The sequence below is a fragment of the Trachypithecus francoisi genome, unplaced genomic scaffold (genome assembly GCF_009764315.1).
Source record: "Trachypithecus francoisi isolate TF-2019V2 unplaced genomic scaffold, Tfra_2.0 Lachesis_group15, whole genome shotgun sequence".
NCBI classification, from domain to species: domain Eukaryota; kingdom Metazoa; phylum Chordata; class Mammalia; order Primates; family Cercopithecidae; genus Trachypithecus; species Trachypithecus francoisi.
Genome location: NW_022681460.1, coordinates 62,728,930 through 62,752,778, shown reverse-complemented (window position 1 = coordinate 62,752,778; position 23,849 = coordinate 62,728,930). Strand labels below are relative to the sequence as shown.

Sequence of the window (23,849 nt, the reverse complement as noted above, 5' to 3'; positions counted from 1 at the left end):
GTTATTTGTATAAGTTCAATAAGAATATGTTTTGTAATAGGACACAATTGGAAACATTGGTTATTTTACCAAGGCTTTGACTGGAACGGCGTATTTTCAGATCTGATCAGACTGCTTTGAGGAATTGAGATTACTTTATAGAACAAATGAAAAGCCCTTTGGGAAGATTGGCTTTATATTTCTCTATGTGATGCCTTTTTAAAGTTCCTGACCTGTGGTAAGTAAAGAATGTTACTTTCTGACAGGTCCAGGAATCTCAAGTTATATTGGGACCTTGAGAAGAAAGGAATTCACCCAATTCATACGGATTATCTGCAGGCACAGATAAACCTTTGGTTTGGTTAACCTTGAGAGACTTTTGAAAATCTAATCTGAGATTCCTCATGAAAAATGTACCAGCAAAGCCAATTTTTAAAAAGCCTGTATGGCCAATCACTAATCTTGCTGCACTTTATATGGATAATTAGGCCAAGTATAATATGACTAAAATTTATCTTGCAAATAAATTGGTCCTACTATGATTTGCCTTTGGTAGAAATTGGGGGCTGGAGAGAGAAAAAATAAGTTTTAAAGAAACTATAGTATGCATGTTACTACTCTAGCTTTGTTTATTGTTTTTGAGTTTTTATTATTTTCCCACAATTTGGACTGAATCCTGAATCTTTCCTGGCTACAAGTTTCCAACTAAGGTTTTCCAAATCTTCCTTCTGTTTTCCTTATTTTATTTATTTATTTATTTATTTATTTATTTTATGGAGATGGAGTTTCGCTCTTATTGCCCAGGCTGGACTGCAATGGTGTGATCTTGGCTCACTGCAATCTCTGCCTTCCAGATTCAAGTGATTCTCCTGCCTCAGCCTCCTGTGTAGCTGGGATTACAGGCACCTGCCACCACACCTGGCTAATTTTTGTATTATTAGTAGAGACAGGGTTTCACCACATTGGCCAGGCTGGTATTAAACGCCTGACCTCAGGTAATCCACCCGCCTCGGACTCCCAAAGTGCTGGGATTACAGGTGTGAGTCACCGTGCTCAAAATCTGCTTTTCTTAAATCCCCACAAACTGAAGCTAGGCAGCTAAACTTTGTGAGAAATAACAGAAACTTGTAAGTAAACAACCTATGTGCCTGCTGGTATATAGACTTCTCAGAAAGTTCACTTGACCATTCATCTGAACTGAACTACAATCCAGAAAAATCTGTTCAGATTACTACTGCAATCTGAAGATACTTCACAAACTCTAGAAAAACAAGTCTGTAGACTACTCTAGATATTAAACTTTGTTTTTCTTCTGTTTCCTTAGAAATGCCTCTTTTTGCCTGCATCATATATAGAGGCCCAGCCCATTTGCAGTGCCACCTTCTGGAATGGGACATAGCTATTTAACTGAACTGATCTATTCTCAGGACTAAGAGACTGACTAAAGAAGACATGGAACAATATATTTCAGTTTGCTTTTTTTTTTTTCTGTTTATCTTAATTTGCTTTTCCACTCCTTTGTCTATCTCTACCAAATAACCTTTTTTTCTTTTTTTAAAAATTGAGACCAAGTATCACTCTGTTACCCAGGCTTCAGTGCGGTGCTGTAATCACAGCTCCCTGTAACTTCAAATTCCTGGGCTCAAGCAATCCTCCTGCCTCAGCTTTCTGAGCAGCTGAGACTACATGTACATGCCATCACGCCTAGATACTTCAAAAAAAATTTCTTGTAGAGATGGAGTCTTGCTATGTTGCCCAGGCGGGTCTTGAATTCCCAGCCTCGAGCAATTCCCTCACCTTGCCCTCTCAAAACTCTGGGATTATGGGCATAAGCCATCACACCCAACCTCTATCAAACAAACTTTAACACAAATCTCTTCAAAACTTTCCATTTAGCTTTTAAAATGTGAAAACATTTTTTAAGTTTCAAAATGGGATCTGAAGGAAATAAAAATATTTTACTCCAAAATATATATCTTTGACAAATTCCGAAATGGCCCTGCAAAACTGTCTTTTGTGGGGAGGGGGGTAAACTTGTTTCTGTAGATCTGTAGAGAATCTGCACTAATGTAGCTAGCCCTGCTTTTGTCCAGATCTAGGAAATATGAACTGAGAGTCAAACACCATGATGACCTGAAAGAGACCTTTACCATCTATTCTCTTTGAGGGCTGTACCTATGAGGTTTCATCTACATTGCAAGACCAGTTTTGCTAGCCATGCCTCTTCCTTTCTCCCTCCAATAACCTGTATTACCATGAAGACCTGTTTTGGGCCATTTTCTGAGCTCACAATCTTTCTGTAACCTCAATATGGTATATATTTTGTATGTCAATGGAGGTTGAGCGTCCATTCTGAAGGCTCCTGTGTATATACATTAAATACATTTATATTCCTTTTCTATTAATCTGCCTCATGTCAGTGATTTTCTAACCTCTAGGGGGCCAAGGGCCTTGGCCCTGCAATCCCCCCACTCCCTGCTCCCCGCCAACACACACTATACATTGATTCTGTGCTCTTCCCTCCATTTCTACTGCCGTCATCCTGGTCTAAACCTTTTCACTTCTTGCCTGACCTTCAACAGCCTCCTAACTGGCTTCCTTCCTCCCACCTTTGCCTCCTTACAATATACTCTCTAGATAATAAGTAGACATGATTTCATGTGAACAGGGCATGCCCTGTCCTGCTTAAACACTAGTTGGTTTCCCATTGCACTTAAGAAGGCAAAACCCCAAACTCCTTACTGTGGTCTACAAGAAACCTCACATCTTCTACTTATCTGGTCTCATCTGACAGTTCTGCCTCACATTCCCACTGACTTCTCTGTCTCCCAATAAAACCAACTCATTACTGCCTCAGAGCTTTTGCCATTTTTGCTCCCTTTGCCTGTGTGGGTCTGCTTCCTGCACAGCCCACAGATCTTAATCAGATGTCATCTCCCCAGAGAGGCCTTGTTTGACCCCAATTCTAAAGATACACCATCCTGCAGTCCCTGCCATGCTACCCTGTTTTGTTGTCTTCATAATCCTGAACCTCACCTTAAATCGTCTTGTTTGTTCACTCATTTAGTTATGTATCTATTTTCCACCCAGCTCCTTCCTCCCTTCTCTCCACACCATGGACTGTACCTGCCTTGCTTACTGCTGTATCCTCAGCACCTAAAAAGGTGCCTGGGATATCATCAGGGACCAATGAATGTGTGTATAATAAATGAATTAGTTAATAAATAGTAGGCGATTGGAGATTAGAATCCAAACGTATTAAAAATAATACCTTAATCAAAACCAGTATTTATTAAAATGGTTTGTATCCAAAGTTCAACTTTTAAATCAGTTTTCACATTTTAATATTTACAAAATCTTCTACACATGATCCTTATATGCATGCATTATATTTTCAATGCCTTCACACATTGGTATCACTTTAAAAGTCCTTTACTTTCCCTCTAAGGGATAGGCAGAGGGCAGATACTGCTTTGTTTTACAGATAATTGCTCACCTTTCAAGAGGTGGCATCAAATCTTTCTGTAAATTTCTGAGCCCATTCAAATGTCCCTTTTTTTGATCCTATAATATTTCGTGTTCACCCCTCATTATTCCCACACTAATCAGTAAATTATTTGAGGTTAGGTTTTATTTATTTTTATGGCTTTTGGTGTCTGATATGGTACCTTGTATGCAGCAGGCACCTGATATATATTTGTTGATTGATTGAATACAGGAATAAATAAATAATAGAATAAATATAAGCTCCATGAAAGCAAAGGATGAAACTCTTTATTGTTGAGATTCTCAACACATAGAAGAGAATGCTACTCATTGTGGAAACTCAGGAAATATTTGCTGAATGAATGAATTTTTTAAATGGGCAGAAAGGTTAAATGCCTAAGATCACATGGGTGATCAACATCAATTTAAAGAGAAAATTTGTTTTCTAGTATATTGGAAAGGGATAGATGCCAGTTGTTAATCGCCTAGTTAATTAAGATTTAATCCATTTTTTTCCTCCATTTATCAATAATTTCCCTTGCTGTCTCCAAAATAGCTATATTAAAATGAAATGGACTAGCATATGTGTATAAAATGCCTCTGGTTGAGAAATGTCATGTGAGATAAAATTTTAGGTACCATTTTTTTTCCTATACAAAACAGCTTAAGCAATAAATAATACAGCATTAGCAATCCTACTCTCCTTAATCTATTTCAACTGTTTTAAACACTTGCCCTTATTTTAGACTAAATTGTGAATTGGGATTCATCAGAAATACTCAGTTTCGTGGACCTTGATTTTCAAAATAAAAGTTTTCTTCCCTTCTGTAGTTATCAGGTGAGTAGTCGAGTTAAATAAAAGTAAACAAAACTATGCTTTCTTAATTTATATGCTCATCATTTAAAAAAATGAACAATATTAGAAGATTTATCTTTGAGAACCAACCTTTTGTCAATTATCTGTGGTAAATCTCTCCATCTCTCATCCAACTGCTCTAAATGTAGTTTCACCATTTTCACATCATCTTTGGAGGCTATTGAGAACAACGATTCCTTCAATTGCAGAAGTTTGCTATAGAATGAGGCCTGGGATACAACTTCATTTTGCAGTGCCTGAAAAATACAAGACATTATAGATCTCATCCCAACAGGACTGAAAAGTAAGGACCATGTGACACAAGGGGCTGTTGTCCAAAAGATTTGCATTCTTGTGAAATGTAAGTCACTGGGGCCAGGCTGAAGAGAGTTTTTATTACTCGATTTAGAAATGGATCCACTTAACCTTTAATGGAATTTGGTTCATCCACTTAACCTTTAACGGAATTTGGTTCCATTCCATTAAAGGTGAAGTGGATCCATTTCTAAATCAAGTAATACAATGCGACTAAAACCTGAATAAGTTTTCTGGAGTCTGAGTTATAAGTTAGGCAAATCTAGAAGCTGTAGAATTTCTTTCACGACTAAGAGACTGAGTAGGCAAAGAGAATCAAAGAAAAATTATTGCTGGAGAGACTCAGGGCACGGCTAACAATAAGAGAGATGCAATTCTAGCCTGAGACATGCTCTCCCTCTCTATTTAGAGACTAGATTAGGCCAAACTGGAAAACTTAGGCGCTCTTCATTTTACTTTTAAGCAACAGAACTCCTTCGTTTTAAAACGTAATCAGGTAATGAATCTCTTAGGTGCTGTGAGGTGCATAAAAGTTGTGGCTCCTATCTAACAAGAGATAAAATATAAACACTCCAACAGATAGGTAATAATAATAAAAAAAGATGTTAAGCGAAATGATAGGTACGGCACAGCAGATAGTAAGTAGATGCTTATCAAAATGCTCTCCTTCCCTTCCTATGTTGTACCACATATGTGATACAAACAAGATTGCTAAAGGGATTAGAGGAAGGAGTACACAGCTTGTAGATGACAGGTAAGATCATAAAGCAGAACTGCAACTTACACTGGGTACAAAGCAAAGACACAGTGCAGGATGCAGAGCCAGGAGGTGGGAATGCACAAGTCAGGTCCAGCCCACAAGGTGAGGCCACCTTACTTGATGCAATGTCAGGATGCAGGAGTAACAGAGTCTGCAGTCCTCTCAGTCATATGGCACTCAGTTTCCACGTGCAGATGTGCAGCAACAGTTTTACATGCCCACTTAGACTTGTGTCAGTCTCCTCATTTATAAGGAAAAGACCTATGATGTCCCCTCAGGGAACACCCCGTGTGTATTTGAAAGAAGACAGGAACCAGATTGTAGATCAGGACTGCCCTTTACGCTCAGGGCAGGAAACAGTCATTACAGGTTTCTGAGAAGGGACTTTGTGGAAGATGAGTGCAGACACCAGTGTTTAATAAACCAGAAAGGCAGAAGAACCAGAAGAATGGAGTACCCCCCAAGTCAATGAAGGAGAACATTTAAAGGTGGGGCAACAGATTCCGATGCTACAGACACTGGTGACAGAGTTTTCAGAGACGCAATTACAAAAGGCAAAAGAATGTAGCTTCCTCCTAAACATCTTATAATAGTTGATGGGAGGAATTTGGAATATAAATCTGTAATAAAATAAATATCTTTTGAGAAGCAATTTTGACTGTTGAATTTCCCAGCATAGACAGCATCATTTGAGGCAAGTTATTAATCTCTAGAAATCAGTAACATTGCCTTTAGCTTCAATTATACTCAAAGATTTTCTTTCTTTTAGTTTAAAAAATTGGCCTCTTCAAGTATGAAATAAACTTTGTCATTCTACTTATTACCTACATTTGTGCTCATTCATTTTTTTGTCTTCCGTGAGAATAATCATTCCTGCAACTTCTTTCTACATTCTATTACTTATTTCTTTAAAAGAACACCCTTTATTGCCCAAAATTCATATAATTACAAGAGTAGAGAGATTATACCTATTTCCAGCCTCAGAAATTATGAACTGATAGCCAACCTCTTTCATCTATATTCCTACCCAACCTTTCCTCAACTCCTTTGCCAAAGCATGTTATTCAGATGCCAGACATTACATTACAGAGTTTTCTAACACATCACGGAAATTGACCATCACAAAGTTCTCATTGTCAGTTTCTCTCCCTTTCAGATCAAGGTTGCTTTCTTCTTTTCGGAACACCCTGATGTCAAATGATGCTTCAGGAATCACAAAACGAAAGCAAGAAGGGAGATATACGTTTATTTATTTCATTATTTTATTTTTTAAAATAATGTAACTGTAACAAAAAGCATTTTATTTTTCCTTCCTCACACTTCCTTGAACTTGCCTGTATTAACTGAAGTTCACCTTCCACTTTGACTCTGTCTGCAGAAATGTCCATTTCTGGGGAACTGGCTATAGCTTCACCCCGCTCTAACCAGGTCAAAAAGGATGATAGTTCTTTCTCTAGCCTAAAGGAAGCAGAGAACAGAAAGAAATTCATTGAAAATTGTCATATTAGGAGATTAAACCCTTCTGAAGTTGGAGGGTCCAACACAAACTATAGTAAATACAGTCTCAGTTATCTCAGTCTTAGATGTGTCAGCACAAAAATCACTCCGTTCATTTTCATGTGCATCCCTGCATTCACGTTTATATTGGATAATATGTAAAGATCCATATACATCCTCTCCACTCTCAGGAATCTTTGCCTTATAACAAAGATCAAGAGTTTCCTACAGTAGACCCACAAGTTCATGTCTTTTGCATGTGGGATAATTATTCCCCATCACATAAAGAACTGCTAATCTAGAATTTCCTATTTAATAGTGGCAGCAACTCAAGGAAAAATGCTGCTCACCTCTGCCAATGGGCCAGCAGATTCTCCAGTGCAGTCTGTCTCTCCTTCGCCCTCCGTAGGGTGTCCTCATATTGGTGCTGTAGAGTCGCAGCCTCCTGAACACAGGAGTCTCTGTTCACAACCTTCCTGGCACTGGCTGAGAAGGTGGTGATCAGGCTGCTTAGTGACTCCAGGGCCTGGCAGAGATCCTAAGAAGAGTGTGAGAAGAATACAATGAAAGCAAAGGAGCCAACGAAGCCTGCATCTTTCTTTGACACCCATCATCGCAAAATGTTTTCTCTCAGTCATAATAAACAAGAATGGTACTAAGAATGGGTACAAATACACAGTTTGATAGAAGAAATAAGACTTAGGTTCAATACATTAGTAGGGGACTATAGCTAGAAAATAGTTTGAATGTTTCTTGCATAAATAAAATACAAATATTTTAGGTGATGAAGGTCCCAATTCCACTGATTTTACTTTTACAAATTATATGAATGTATTAAATTATCACATGTGCACCCCCTAAAACACATAAAAGTTAAATATATTTTTAAAAGGTCTGTGCCCATGATTTGCAGCAAGGCATAGTGAAAATGAGAAGAAAGTGACTTCATAAACACAGAAATCAAAAATGAAAATGGAGACACTTCTCCAAACAAGAATGCGCTGCTATTTATCTGAAAACTTTCAACTTTCCCTTAACAATTTAGATAACTTGTGAAGATTATTAGTGACTTTATGCTAAATACATATTTAAACAATTTAGATAACTTGTAAAGATTATTGGTGACTTTATGCTAGATATGTATTTAAAAACTCTATTCTTAACTCATGAAACCCACATGTAACATGCTACAATCGCTACAAAAAATACATATAAAAAGAGTTATGGCTGAAGAAGCTGCTCTCTATCTCAATAGTAATAATAATAATAATAATAGCTACACAGTGCCTCGGAATGTGGCAGGCCCTGCATTACCTGCTTTCCATGCATTGACTCATTCCATCTTCCTGAGAACCCTAAGAAGTATGTTTTTTCATTACCTTCATTTTACAGATTAGAAAATCAAGACACAGAAAAACGACTTGCTTTAGGAAATCTAAATACCGGAAAATAGAATATTAGTCTTTTTGGTCCTCCATTATTAACTTAGTTGTCTATAAAAATAATTTCATCACACTGAATTCTCCTACTTTTCCTCATTTTTTGTATAAAGAAATTACAAATAAGTAACACAGAAGTGTATTCTCATTATAAATATTTAAACAATAGAAATCTCACTCCCCCTTCCAGAAGTGCCTTTGTCAATGGTTTGTTTTCTATTACGTACACCTTTATAAATGTTTGCATACATGAACGTGCAATAGGAATCATATTCGTATTTTTGTTTATTAATTAACATATGGTAGTATTTCTTTGTGCATAATTCTCCCTTTTTGTTCCTCCCCATAAATTCTGCCAGAGCCATCTGTTTGTTGCCTTGCAGAAGATTCACAATGATGACGAAAGCCATTTGTTGGAAACTGGTCAGTGAGGATATATTCCTTAAACATCTGAGTACAGTGGGTTAAAATCTGGACAGCTATACATATATATTTTTTTCTTGCACACATACTTTTTTATAATGCTGGCAATAGGTAACAGGGTTTATTAAAGCTAAGCTCTAAAAATGTTAGTCATTCTAATTAAAAGAGAGAAATATATTTGAAAAATACTCCTTTAATATGCATCTTTAATGAAAATTTATCCACATCCTCACCTGTCTTGTATTATATAGAGTGAATACGTTAAATCTATATAATTACTCAACTCATATAAACATTTTTCCAATTTCAATTCTCTTAAAAAGTTTACTGTATTTTCTTTTCAAGTGGGAATTATCAAATTTTAAGTTGGTAAATAGTAGAAATGTTGAAGCATACTCTTACCATATGTTCTTGAAGAACTTTGTATGTTTCTGTAGCTGAAGAACATATTTTAATTGGAACAGCAAGTTTATCTTCAAATTCAGACACAGATTGCTGGATCTAAAACATGGGTGCAATATAAAAATAACAGTGGGAAAAACACATAGCAAGGCAAAAAAAAGGTACTGAGAAAATGGTATATCTACGTTTTATGGATAACTTTTAATGTAATTGTAAAATGCATGCATTCTTTAAACATCTAAAATCAATGTGTCTTATTATTTGAAAGGAAAATAACTGTCTTAATGACTAACTGAACACAATGTGTAACATTCTCACATGCCACTAAAAAAGGTGCCATATAAATAATCATAAATTTACTCATCATTGACACCTTGGTAGATGATTGACAAAGTACGTCTTTTTCTTATTCCACTATTTGTAAAGTATTTATTGCATTTACCACAAATACAATGTGAAATATGTAAACTTAAGTATAGGTGAACCAATTCTTACCTTTCTAAGGTTCTCTTCAAACTTTTGCTGCTGAGATAAATGTCCCAGGATTGTTCCTTCCAGACACTGTGCATGCTCTCGAAGCTCTTCCCAGTATCTTCTTATTTGTGTCAACTTGGCTTTAATTCGAGCAGATTCTCCAGTGGTAACAAATTGAGCAAAAGACTGCGCTTCTTCTTCTAATCCTACAACGCTGCTAAGCTTACTTTCTATTTCCTGAATTGTGACCTAATAGTTAAAACAAGAAAAATGACAATGTAGGCTGAGCAAGCTTGCCTTCCTGAAATGATACCATTTTCTGCAAAGAGGGAATATTTCCTTAACTGATATTTGAAGACGTGGATGGTTAGAGCGCAGCTATGAGCAAACACCATGTGCTTGGGGAGATGAGACATGCCGAAAATGTCTGCAAAATACAGTGATGGGGGGTGGGGATGTGCTTGCTGGATAGAGAATAAGGAGAAATAGCTACTCTTGCTTGCAGTGAAGTAAGCAAGGAGATGTCCCTGGGACACTTACAGTATATCTGAAGCTACAGAGAATTATCTGTTTATGTTATAAATTAGGTGTTTTAATTAACTGAGCTGGGGAAGCATTGTGTTTCAGTAACCCGTTAGAATGCTAAATATTGACATTCATTTATTTTTCTAAAATGTAGTTGAGTATTTTATATGTTACTAAAAGGTTTAATAACTGCACACCTACCTAAAAGCAATTTTCCTTTTTCAAACTTGTTATCTATTCTTGATGCCAGTGGTTTCCAAAGCTAGAATGCATTAGGACCATCTGGTCCCTATTCTCCGGGATTCAGACTTACTGAGTCTAAGGTGGGGCTCAAGAATTTTCATTGTTAACAAATCCCCAGGTGATGCTGACGCTGCTGACTGAGGGACTTCATTGCTATGTACTTGACAGGGAAAAGCCCACATACTGTCATTTCAATTTATTTCAACTGGGGGAAGAAAGGACATTTTACATCTTAGCCAACACCTGAAAAATACTGATGACTATTAAGGAAATCTGTGCATGTGCACATGTGTTTATGTGTGTCTGTGGAGTGCCTCTCACAAACATAGAAGCTTGTTTGTATATAAGAAGATGAAAATTATTTCTCTGAGAAAAAGCGCCAAATTATTCAATCAAAATACATAAAAAAATTCAGCCAAGTCTCAGTTTCAGATAATTTAAATAGAAAATACCCTAGAGCAAAATAAAGTTTTGACTTCCGTCCAGATGAGACACCATAGTCGGAAATAATTTCTGCCTAGCTGAGACAATCAGAAATAATTTACATAAGATTAAATGTTGGAGATGCATCACTTATTTTTATTTTTCATATGAATGAATGAAGTGGTGTATCTCATCAATATTTGTTATTTGAGCATTAGTACAGGCTTTCTTCATTTTGCTGTTTTTTAAGACTATATTTTTTAGAAAAATTAATCATAAATTTAAAAAATAGGTTGTCTATAAAGCGCTAATAATTGTTCTAGTTACTTGTAACACATCGGTGAAACAAACTTAGTTAAGAACAGAGCTCTTAGTTATTAGAGTAACACTTGCCATCAACAAATTCATATATACAAATCACTCAATCGTATTGTTGGATTGTGGTAAAAATAAATCCATCCAAGAGAAGAAGATGGAAGATGAACCCAGCATATGTTCTTATCATTTATCAAGTATAAGTTAGGAATAAGACACCAGTCATTTGAAATGGCATGTAATAATGAACAAAAATGGGCTTAGTGTATTCATCTTCCAACAAGGCAAATGCTTCATTACTTTTAATCCTAAGATCGTTTTAAAGGGAAAACACTATTACAAGTGTTACTATATTTTAAACATTTCCTATAATGTAGTCTTCTGTTTGGAAATAAAACATGCACCTAATAGACCAATTTCCACAGGACAGTGTATTCCACTGTAACTTTGCTTATTTCTAGCAAATATCTTTTCCCTGGTGTTCATATTCACTTATATATTTTAGATAGTTTAAAAAGTGCCTTATTGGATGTATTGAAATGTATTTCTATTCTGATAAAATAAAAATAGACAAGTGAATACATATTTTTAAAAAATATGTAACCTTTTTTTCTGGAGAATAACAAAGAGATGACATTAGATAGTTGATTTATTCCAGAAGTTCTGGAGCAATGGTGGAAATAACAGTAAATGAGTTATAGAAAGAATAAATTTGTTGAAAAATGTGTGTTAATTTTCCAAAGGGGACATTTTTGAGACACAACTATTTAAATGTTATTCTTTTTTCTTAGAATTTAGTGAAAATGATTAAATAACAACTTTTAAAAATGATTTTAACAATTAAAAATATTTAATAGATATTCTTCCATGGCCTCACATCTATTTTTCCTGGTATACCAAAGAAGACATAGCAGACTGTGTATATGACACTCCATGTATGCTTGATTGCTAAAGATGTGTGAGAAGCAAGGATGATCTGCACAGTGGGTAATCTCATCTGAGCAACATTGCACCCTCCCACCCTCCACATGGTAATGACTTGTTCTGAGTCACAGTGTGAAATGTTCCCTCACCTTAGTATTTATTTTACTATATTTAATTGAATGAAATAGTGGAGGGTTTTCCCATTTCAAAAAAAAAAAAAAAAAAAAAAGCTGAGGTAGAAAAAGTGGCTGAATTTTGAAAATGTGTGGTATAAAATTGTACAAAAGAAAGAGAAATAAACACTCCAAGCTCATTTCTTTAAGCCCGTTTTTCTTCTTGAATTGTCTGAATGAAGTGGTCAATGATAATCTATCCACCTGGTCATTTTAGAGCTGGGACAGCTAAGGAATCAGAGGACCTCTGTCCATGCTCCAAGGTCATACATGAATACATAACCATAGAGTAGAATTGCTTCACTTAAGAAAGATGTGTTTCAAACTCCTCCTTGTGATTGGTGCAGGTAAGTACCACTAATACTTGAGCTAGACATTGGAAATGGGATTTTAGAGTTGTACAGGATGAATAAATTTCATGTTGTATAATGCATCGGCAGAGCATTCTATTGAGCTTAATTCAAAATCAAGGAAAAGAATTAATGTAACCATAAAAATATTTTAATGATATTTCACACAATATTAACTTTGAATGCACAAGTCAGACAATGTTAATACATAATTCCAGCTATAAAGTGTTGCCCAGTATCAATTCAGACCTCTTAGTTTGGTAATCTGTGTGAATTGAATTTTGATAGTTCACATTGCAATGAAAGTCTTTTCCTGGGACCGAACAGCATTTGATGAAATGTAAGAAAGTAGTTCTTAAAAGCTAGACATGGATTATAAATATAACGTGTGAGCAGGTCACCTTAATTTGGCTGATTTGCATGTCCATGGCAGATGACGAAGTTTCCAAGGCATTGAGCTCTTTTTCTTTCTCAGTTATCCAGACGGACAGAGTCTCAAAATTACTGCCAAAATGATCCCACTTGGTTTTCACCATTTCCATGGTTTTAATACTAAAATTAACCAAATTAAGTAAATAAAACTCAGTATTTTAATAGAGAACAACAACACATTTTCCTTGAAATCACTAGGTGAAAAGATAATGAAGACATTTGTGACCATTTCAAAGTTGAAACTATTCGAGCTAAAAAAAAATTGCACATTTGTTCTAAGTAGTGGATCAGGTTTTCCTATCTTCTCTGAGAATGAACATTTAATGAGGCAGTATCTATACTCTGAGTGAAACTGCACTTTGAACAAAATATTGCTGGGTTCAAAGGGGTTTGAATCCAGGTATAATCTAATTAAACTCTGCATGTGACCAGTTGTTGCCAGGACTTATTTTTATGAACTACGCCAGAGGAGATTTCAGTGTATACAGCTTTTCAATAGTCCTATTTCCAAAGACATGTTCTCCTTACACTTAAAGGAGAGACACTGCAGTGATGCTTTCTATGGAAAGACCTTTATAAACTGCATCTTATCAACTGAGACAGAGTTCGTGATCTCAATCCCATGTTGCTGGGCAAGAACTGTTTCTATTATCAGAGCTAATCCTGGGATGTATAATCTTTGTGATTTCAGCCATTTTCATAAATGTCTTATGGTCTTGATTCTAAAAGACGTTTATAAATTCTTGTATATGAGCACCCTAACGACTTTTACACAACTTAGGTTTTATTTATACCAAATCTAGTGAACAAAGTTTCAACTATAGATTTCTAATTTGTATTAGCTATGCATGTATAACCAGGTGACTATGGCTTTCAGTTTAGAAAAAGACTAAGAAACTAACAGTATATAATTGAACTGGTAAGTCCTTGGGTTAAAAAGAAAAAGTGAAAGAATGTCCCTGTTTACCAAAAGGCACTTGAAGACATCAAGAAAAGTACAATGGCATTATTGATTGTCAAATTAAATAATATTGCAGTCTCAAATTTATACCCTGGATGTGCCTAATGCTGTCAGCAGTACAGGTAATGCAAACTGTGCTATATTGCAACTTTTTAAATTAAATAAAGGTTAAAATGGCTATTCTTAATAGAAGTAGCTTCCTTTCAAATCAACTCTAAGTTTTACTATTTCCATAACTTGACAGAGAATATTTAATGTAATATAAAGTCCTCAAAATTTCAAGTCATAATTTGTTTTAAATAAAATATGTATCAAATTTTAAAGTTTAGGCAAATGTAAAATGTTAATTTTAAGCTGTTAATAGTATTAAAAACACATTTTACATTTTAAAATCCACCTTAGAAATGATGGCCTGTCTCTTAATAATAATATGCTATTGTGTATCGTTGATTTGCCACTAAATTACATTAAAAATAGAAATGTTTAGCCATATTGTTTTGAATAATATTGGCTGTATCTTCATATATTTTCCCCCCCAAACTTTTTTGTATATATTGTGTATATAACAGGATATCAATAGGCTAAGCAGTTATTTCTTTGCAGGTAAACAGTAAAAGTTTAAAAATAAAATAGATTTTTAAAGTTAATTTCTGGGAAGAGCATATAAGTCAGGATAACTTGAATACCGAGGCACTGTAAACAAGCTCTAGGAGCTTCTTCAGGTTGGAGACATATGGTCTATGTGATGCATATTTAGGCCTGGAATCTACACTAACAAAATATTTCCTTTTCACTCTAACTGGTGACAGCAGAATAATATAGTAAAAAAACTATTTTAAATATTAGTTCTTTTTCAAGATTCCCTCTACAATGTACAAAGGCCACAGAATAGAATAGATATGGCTTTCTCATGAACATGATCAGTTTAAGATGCAAAACCCACATCCTTTATGTTTTTGGGGCTCTGTTAGAGATATTGGTTTCTGCATTAGTGATACTTTCTTTTGAACTGTGAGTTGTTTCCTCAAAACATGCTGAAATACACAGACACTTTGAGATTTGAAAAGAATGTTTTGAATACAAGGTACAGGAAAGATTGTATGAAACTTTATCTCAGAGAAGAAAGTTTAGGACTTGTCAATCACATACTCTTCTTCAAGCGTGTCTTCTAATTTTTTGACTTGTTCTTTGATTGACTTGGCCTGCTGTTGAAGCAGCTGCTTATTTTGGGGCCCAAGCGGTATCTCTGAAGCTTCCTTTACAAGGTTCTCAGCCTGGACTGCAATATTTTCTGTCCGTTTAGAAAACTCCTAGAAAAGATATTATGATCATTAGGTAGGCACTTTATATTATTTATCTCTGCCCTCAAATAAAGTGCACATATTGCATACAGAACACATGGGTGGATGAAGAGATAGATTCATACATGTATGGATCTTTTATTGTTCTCAACAATACAGCTGACTTATTTCCATATGGCCAAAAGAGACACTTTGCTAACACTTTTTTATTTTATTTTATTTCATTTTTTTGAAATAGGGTCTTGCTCTTTTGCCCACGCTGGAATGCAGTGGTGCAATCATGGCTCACTGCAGCTTCCAATTCCTGGGCTCATATGATTTTCCTACCTCAGCCTCCCGAGTAGCTGGGACCACAGGCAGGCACTACTGCACCTGACTAATTTTCTGATTTTTGTAGAGATGACGTCTCACTATGTTGCCCAGGCTGATCTTGAACTCCTGGGCTCAAGTGATCCTCCAGTCTTGACCTCCCAAAATGCTGGGATCACAGGTGAGTGCCACCATGCCTGGCTAACTTTTTAATTTTATATACACAACCAGCTGTTTACCTTCATAGTTATCCAATAATACTCACAAAAATTGTTTTTCCTTTGTTTTCTGGTTTTGTCTCATTGTTTAGAATTCTTAGATCCATTATAATAATTAATTTATTCACAAATATGTTTACATTACAGGCCGGTTCACAAAATCAATAGTGATTGATCATAGAGATAACAGATTTCTAGGCGAATGAACAGAAATGTTTATTTATTAAATATAATATCTTAGTCAAAACAGACTATCAATGGTCTTTGGCCAGGCATGATGGCTCACGCCTTTAACTCCAGCATTTTGGGAGGCTGAGGCCACGAGTTTGAGACTAGCCTTGGCAAAATGGCAAGACCTCCATCTCTAGGGGAAAAAAAAAAGTGACCAGACATGATGGTGCACGCCTGTAGTCCTGGCTACTCAGGAGGCTGAGGTGAGAGGAGATAGAGCCTGCAGTGAGCAGGCATAATGGCACCAGTACATTCCAGCCCAAGCAACAGAGCAAGACTTTGTCTCAAAAAAAAAAAAAAAAAAAGAGAGAGAGAGAAAGAGAAAGTAGCCAAGCCATTTTGTTAACTAGTTCTCTGAAAAGAGCTATAATCTAATCTTAGTGCTCTTAAATCTTATTACATACATGTGCATCACATAATGGAAAGAAAATTTAAGTTGTGAATCAGTCAAGCCTGGGCTAGAATCCAAGATCACTAGTTGTTTGACTTTGGTGAATTATTTTCAGGCTCTTTCATGTAAAATGCAGATGATAATGCTTTTCTTAGGTTACTGTTAGTATTCTACTAGCAATCTCACTTTTAAAGTGCCTAACACTCTGGGAGATACTGATCATTGGTTTTGGCAGATACTGATTATTGTTTTTTATGTCTCTTATACAAACTTGATGACAAAATGATTTATTAAGCCCATATACTTATTTTCAATAATACTGAACTATTTTAATTGGAAAGTTGATTTAGTATGTATGTGGCTGGTAAATATTAGATGTTACTTGGATTTTGTCAAGTAAATATATTGAATACTGAATTAGAAAAGGTAAATCCAGTAATAACCTAAGTGAAGAAAATGTACTTGGTATCTCACTTCTTCTCATGTAAGAGAATCTCACAGGAGGTTTAAATTTTGATCAACTCCCTCCTCCTAAATGAATAATGTAGAAATAAAAGTATTTTTCCGAAGTCAGCTTTTCAGTAAGAGCATCTCCTAGAATTATTACATAATACCATATAATATAGAGTTACTAAATAATACTATTATATCTTCATGTTTAAAAGACTTAATGTTCTCATAGAAATATCATGAGCTCAGCCAACAAATATCAGTGTTGGCCGAGATTGTGCCACTGCACTCCAGCCTAGGTGAAAGAGTGAGACTCTGTCTCAAAAACGAAAAAGAAAAAAATCAATGTTACTTCACAGAACTACGTTGCAATTTAAAAGAATAAAAATGAATGAGTACAGCTTCCTTACAGCAAAGAGTTTTATAGTACAATAAAATATGGTGGTTGCTAATGTCACAACATTAAATTCTTTGGTTAAAAGCACTCACTGTTACTATACGTGACAGTCATTGTAGATTCAATTGTGAAGATTACAAATCATCACATGATCTCTTAGAATCCCATGAATATAATCAGAAGTGAAAAATAAAGTGTTTTTTTTTTTTCTGCTAGTGTTTCTCAGAACCCAGGAAAAACATGGAAAAAGTAATGTTTGAAAATGCTTATATACATTCAATTTTAGAGCTTTTTGTATGAGCTATGTATGGAAAAAGCATAATGCAGAGAAATCAAAAGAGCAGAATGATGTTGACAAAAAACAAAATTAAACAAAACCAGAATAACATTGTAAGGCCTTATCTCTAACTTCTTAGAAAACATATGAGTGGCAGCAGGATGCATCAGGTACAAATTGATTCATATTAGATTGATCTGGAATGAAACCTAGGCTCTGACCTTCACTAGATGAGTGACCTTTGGCCACATCTCTCTGAATTTTCCTTTCTTCATCAGTAAAGCCATACCTTATTTTCAAGATTAAACATGATATTGCTATGAACCCTCTATCACACACACCAGCACACAGAGGACACTCAAGTCCCTTAGCATAACCATTCCTTAGCACAACTACTCAAGGGCTATCAACTTGAATAAAGGTTTGCAATAACAGAGCAAAGTGAGCAAAGAACTAGAGGAGAACAATGATTCTAGACTGCCAGTGAGCATGGGCAATTAGTAAAATGGCTCTGTTTTTTGAATGAAAAAATAACGTAGTAACTAAAGGTGTGGGCTCTGGATGAAGACCTTTTGAATTGAAATCCCAACCTCACCATTTAGTGATCCACAGATCTTGAGTGAGTTCATCACCAACTTCTTGCCTTATGTGTCCTTCTTCATATAACATGATTGATAATGATACCTATTTCTTAGGATTGTTTTGAGGACTAAAGGCGATGATAAACATCAAATGATTAAATCGGCATCTTGTATGTGTTTGATAAATGTTACCTCATATTATTACATCAATCCCAAAGTATGGAAGGTCATGGACAAAGGAGAATTTGAATAACAAGACTCAAAAGATGACATTTGTTTCAATCTACAGGTACTTGAACTGATCCAAAGCGATTAGTGCAAATGGAATCACAGGGGGTCAGAAACTCTGGATGGAACGTGGGCAGAAACATTTACGAAATTAACCCAATAAATATATTTGTATTTATAAAAGGCACCTGATATGTTTTCAATATATGAAATAATTTATTTATTTTAAAAACAGAGATGGGGTATTGCTGTATTGACCAAGCTGGTCTCAACTCCTGGCCTCAAGTAATCCTCCCATCTCAGCCTCCCAAAGTGCCAGGATTACAAGCATGAGCCATCGTACCCAGCCAAATAATTTAAATTAAAAATTAAAATAATGTTCTACTTAAATGGCTGATGAATATTGTATAGACTTGAAAGAGTCTGTGGTCTTAGAAAACTTCAAACTCCTCAGTAAGTTTTTAGGAGAAATAAAAAATTAGCAGTATGGCAGAGAGTGAAGCCTTTTGCAGGTAAGAAAACAGAAACACAAAGGTTTTCTTGCTAAAGCCTAGGGAATGGTGAGCGCAAGGCTCTTCTTTCTAAGACACTGGTTAACTCGTTTCTCTACTAACTCAGTCTTTCTATTAACCCCAAAGAGGCACCATAGCAACTTCAAGGGGCTGTGCCTGTACAACTCTAAATGCTTGGTACAAAGTGATTGGTCTGCTTAAGAGTGTCCAAGGTGTTTGAGCTTGCCGGGCTGGGTTCACCAAGTACACCTACTAAATACTACTGTTTGATGCCCCATTGGAGTCTTAAAATCACTATCTCCAAAATGAAGTTGGTCATCTTTTCCCATGAACAGCTGCTCCTTCACATTTCCCGTCTCACTTCCATTATCTCCGTCAGACTCAAAACCTGAGGTATCAACATTTTCGTTACTCACTCTGTCTGGTTAGTTTCCCTGTCTTCCTGTGAACTCCACATCTTTTGTATCTGTTTCTGTGTATCACCTGCCACCCCACCACCCTTATTTATGCCCATATTAACTCCCATATGCCCATACGCAAAAACTTTCTAAATGATCCCATGATGCCAGTCTTTCACACTTTCAATCACTTTTCTACACATGCTTAAAAATTGATCCAAAACCCAGCTCTGATCATGTGGCTTTTTAAGCCTTCAACAAGTCTGGCTCCATGCTGCCTAGAGAGTAATGCTTTAGGTCTTCAATACTCTGAAATATGAGCCAAATTTCCTTTACAAATTCATTTCCCATTGTTCTATTTTACAACACAGAATTCCTATTCAGAACACTTGTATGCCCTACGCCATTCCAACTTCCAAAGAATGTCTGTATTTTGTTCCAGATTCTACTAAGTTTTACCTGCTCTTTAAGGTTCAGTTAAAAAATATTGCCTCCAGGTTTTTTTTTTTTTTTTTTTTTTTTTTTGAGATGGACTCTCTGTTGCTAGGCTGGAGTGCAGTGGCGCCATCTCGGCTCACTGCAACCTCCGCCTCCCAGGTTCAAGTGATTCTCCTGCTTCAGCCTCCTGAGTAGCAGGGACTACAGGCATGTGTCACCATGCCTAGCTAATTTTTGTATTTTTAGTAGAGATGGGGTTTCACCATGTTGGCCAGGGTGGTCTCAATCTCTTGACCTCATGATCCGCCCTCCTCAGCCTCTCAAAGTGCTGGGATTACAGCAGTGAGCCACCGTATCTGGCCTGCCTCCAGATTTTAAAAACTCTATACACACCTATTAGGGAACTAACCATTTTCCAATTTGATAAAATCTTTGTTTTTCTTCTTGATGTTTAATCCTACTTATGTTTTCATTCTCCAATATGATGAAAGAATGGGTCAATAAATAGTAAGTATTGATTAAATTAACAGTAACGATTATAGTAATAATGGAGGAGAAATAATTTTGTTTTGTGTTGCTTTGTTTTTTCTGAATATTGAGTACCAAGGAGCCATAATATACCTTTGTTTGTTCCAATTCTGAAGATAAACTTTCCAAACTGCTAAAACTTAAGAAGCGTTCATGACTGGAACCTGTTTGAAAAAGGTATCTTACTACTGTTTCTTTGTTTGTTTCAAATCGCTCCCATTTTCTTAATGTGACCTAAATTTGAAAAAATAAACAACAATAGGGTTACAAATGTCACAAAATACTATCACATGTTCGTTTGCAAAACTGTCAACTTTCAGCGAATTCTCATTTCAATTTTCACACAGTCACAATGAATAGAGATGATTCTAGCATCTTCTGTAAGAATTTCTTTTCTCTATGTCAATGTTTTCGTCTACCAAAAGAGAAGACACATGGACTCAGATGATTTCTGAGTTTTTTATAATTTGTAAAGTGTTAGAAATGTAAAGATATTATTTAAAATGTAGATAAGTAACCAAAAAAAAAAGGTCTCTCAATCTGTCTCAAACAAGAAAGGAAGCACAGGAGAAGGTAGGGAGAGGGACGAGGAGATGAAGAGAGAGAATTGAGCAGTTGGCAAAAACTCAAAAACATTTTTAAAGGTAATGTGTCAGCATCCCAATAAAGCATAAAGGTGGCATAAACGTGTGGCTGCATGGCTTCCTGGAAAAGTGAAATGGTATGATCAAATTTCTGGATTCAGACAAGTGTGGATGAAATCCTGGCTTTATTATTGATCAGTGCTGTGTGATACAGCAGCAAAGTCCTCAAACTCTCTCTTCTTAAGCATCCACACTTGCAAAATGTGCTAATTCCAATATCCATCTCTAAGGCTGATGTGATGATTAAAAGATGATTCATGTACAGAATTTAACACAGGGCTGAAACATCAGAGGCAGTAACAAAGGTTTGCCTTGCTGTCATGATGCACAACAGGAAGTGAACACTGCCCAGTCTCTGTTTAAATGCCCCTGACTTCCGGCTCCTACCTGGATGCGGCGCTCCTGCCTCTCCCGGCTTCGCTCCAGGCCGTCCAGGGTGCTCTCCAGCTTCCGCAGCTCCTCACGGCCTCGGTCAGGCAACCCTCCTTCTCCCTGCTGCGCCTGCGCGATCTGCTGCTGCACATCTCTCTTCTTTGCTGAGATCCGCTTTGTCTTTTGCTAGAAGCATTTATTCAACAGATGGATATAAATTGTGCTCTCTCAACAGCTAAGTAGGGACATCAACACCCACGCTTAACAGAAGTACAGAAAGGTGGGCCCGAAATGTATTTTACAGCTATGATTAACAGTTGAAATGGTAGTCGGATGCTATATTAGTCAAAGATGAACATTGTTTATAAATATTGTATGTTTTTAATGGTAAACAGCATAAATAATTTGGCTTTAGTGTTTTGTGTGCAGATTTGGAGAACATTTAGCGTTTTGTGCAATACTGCAGGAAGAGTCTGGCAAAACAATTCATTTGACATGATTCTTCTTAAATAATTATTTTCTGCTTAAAAACATGAAGTCCCAACTCCAATTTTAAAACATCATTTATTTAATTAAAAAGCAAATATTAAGAGATTTATGGCCAGGGGCAGTACAGTGGCTCACACCTGTAATCCTGGCACTTTGGGAGGTCAAAGCTGGAGGATTGTTTGGGGCCAAAAGGTTGGAACAGTCTGGGCAATATAGCGAGACCTTGTTTCTACAAAAAAATTAAAAAATTAGCCAAGTGTGGTGGTGCATGCCTGTGGTACCAGTAACTTGGGAGGCTCAGGTGGGAGGGTCACTTGAACCCAGGAGTTCAAGGCTGCAGTGAACTATGATTGTGCCACAACACTCCAGTCTGTGTGGCAGAGTGAGATGCTGTCTCCAAAAATAAATGAATAAATATGTATTTCCTCAGTATATTCGGAAGGGTTAATTTGCTGAGATTTTGTGGGGGGGAAATTGTCTTAAAGTAAACTTTTTATTGAAGTATAATCTTCAAATAAAATAGTACACAAATCTCAGATATGCAGCTTATAAATTTTCACAAAGTAAACGCACCCATATAAAAAGTACCTGGCCCAAGAAATATGAGAAGAGTTTTAAAATATTAACATAAATATCTATAATCTTAAATTTATTGAACCTAAATTAAATGGAAACCCAAAAAAAATTTCACAATGATTGAGAACAATGTAACACCAAATACTAACTTTTTATACTCAGCCTTTTTGTAATTATTAAGTAAATCTAGAAATCCTGAAGGCTGGGATTTTACACATACTTTTAATGCAACTTCCATTTTTATATATTACCGAATATATGCATATATAATAATACACACAAACATATTATATAATTAGCTACCATTTTGCTACTGTGTATCAGGTTAGCTAGAATTTTTTCATTAAAATATTTTATTTGAAACAAATTTCCATTTATATTGCATTTAACAAGGTATATATTCCTTTTATGCAAACATTTTTGATGTACACTACCAGACTATCAGAAATTAAGTTGATTAAAATAATTTCTTATTAATATATGTACCAGAATTTCTTTATTTCTAGCTCTAATCCTTTATAAGGGTTTACACTCCAGGAAGGTCTAGTACTTCTAGTAAGTCATCATTTCTCAAACTAAAGTATGTTCAACACTGTAAGTTGAAGAGAAAGATTTTAACATAATGGCAAAAGAACAGTGATCTCAAATATGAAGCAACTGGTCCATCTATGCCTTTCCTCTCTGTTTTGAAAAGGAGAGTCTAGTAAGTTTTGTGCAGTTTTTCATAGCTAAATCAATTTTCTCTCCACAGTATTCCTTGAACTTTTTGATGTCATCAAGTCACTCAGTCTGGAAATTTATGTTGCAGAATATCCTGAAATGTTTAATATTTAACGGAGAAGAAAAACCTAGAAGCGCCAAATTCTTTTAACCATTCAACTGGTTCCTTCCCATGCCCTCCTTACCCACTCCTTCAAGCCAGTGGTTATATTCTTCATCTCTCTGGTTCTTTCAGTAGCAAATCAACTTTACATAATCTCATTGGAAGAAAGAGGCATTTTTACCTGGTGATGAAGAAGTAACTGCTGTGCTTCAAACAGATTTTCAGTATCCAAGATCTTCTCAGCTTGTTCCTGGACTTCTTTGGAGCCAGAAATTAATTCTTCAAGAGAATTTTTGACTATTTCTTTGTACTGTACACAGTCCCCAAAATTGCTTACCATCTTTTCAACCTGCATTTTCATGAAAAAAAAAAAAAACACACATAAATCATATGCTACTTGTTGAAGTTTGTATAATTTTTTTGGTAAGGTATGATTGACAAATAAACATTGTATATATTAAAGGTATACTACATGACTGAAATGATTCTCCAAATCAGGCTATTTAGCCTATCATCTCACATATTTCTCTCTCCCTCTCTTTTTTTTTTTTTTTTGTGAGAACACTTAAGGTCCACTCTCTTAGCAAGTTTCAAGTATACAATAGGTAATATTAACTACAGTCACCACCAGTATATTAGACCCCAGAAATTTTTCATCTTAGAACTTGATGTTTGTACCCTTTGATCAAAACCCCCCCGTTGAAGATCA

The 23,849-nt window shown here is 35.8% G+C and overlaps 1 protein-coding gene across 16 annotated transcripts in view; it reads right to left on the bottom strand.

Annotated features, from left to right (window-relative positions):
* The window catches only part of SYNE1 (spectrin repeat containing nuclear envelope protein 1), a 538,457-nt gene that overhangs the window by 305,773 nt on the left and 208,835 nt on the right, over positions 1–23,849 (bottom strand). For 15 of the 16 annotated variants that reach the window (XM_033235023.1, XM_033235024.1, XM_033235035.1 and 12 more), the window contains 10 exons: positions 23,322–23,489; positions 21,268–21,438; positions 20,330–20,470; positions 15,127–15,287; positions 12,986–13,136; positions 9,653–9,880; positions 9,158–9,256; positions 7,244–7,431; positions 6,731–6,854; positions 4,412–4,578 (listed from right to left, as the gene is read on the bottom strand). In XM_033235023.1, coding sequence (XP_033090914.1) covers positions 4,412–4,578; positions 6,731–6,854; positions 7,244–7,431; positions 9,158–9,256; positions 9,653–9,880; positions 12,986–13,136; positions 15,127–15,287; positions 20,330–20,470; positions 21,268–21,438; positions 23,322–23,489 — 1,598 coding nt within the window. Of the gene's footprint in view, positions 1–4,411; positions 4,579–6,730; positions 6,855–7,243; positions 7,432–8,207; positions 8,249–9,157; positions 9,257–9,652; positions 9,881–12,985; positions 13,137–15,126; positions 15,288–20,329; positions 20,471–21,267; positions 21,439–23,321; positions 23,490–23,849 lie in introns of those variants that run through there. The other variant, XM_033235037.1, reaches the window with a different exon arrangement.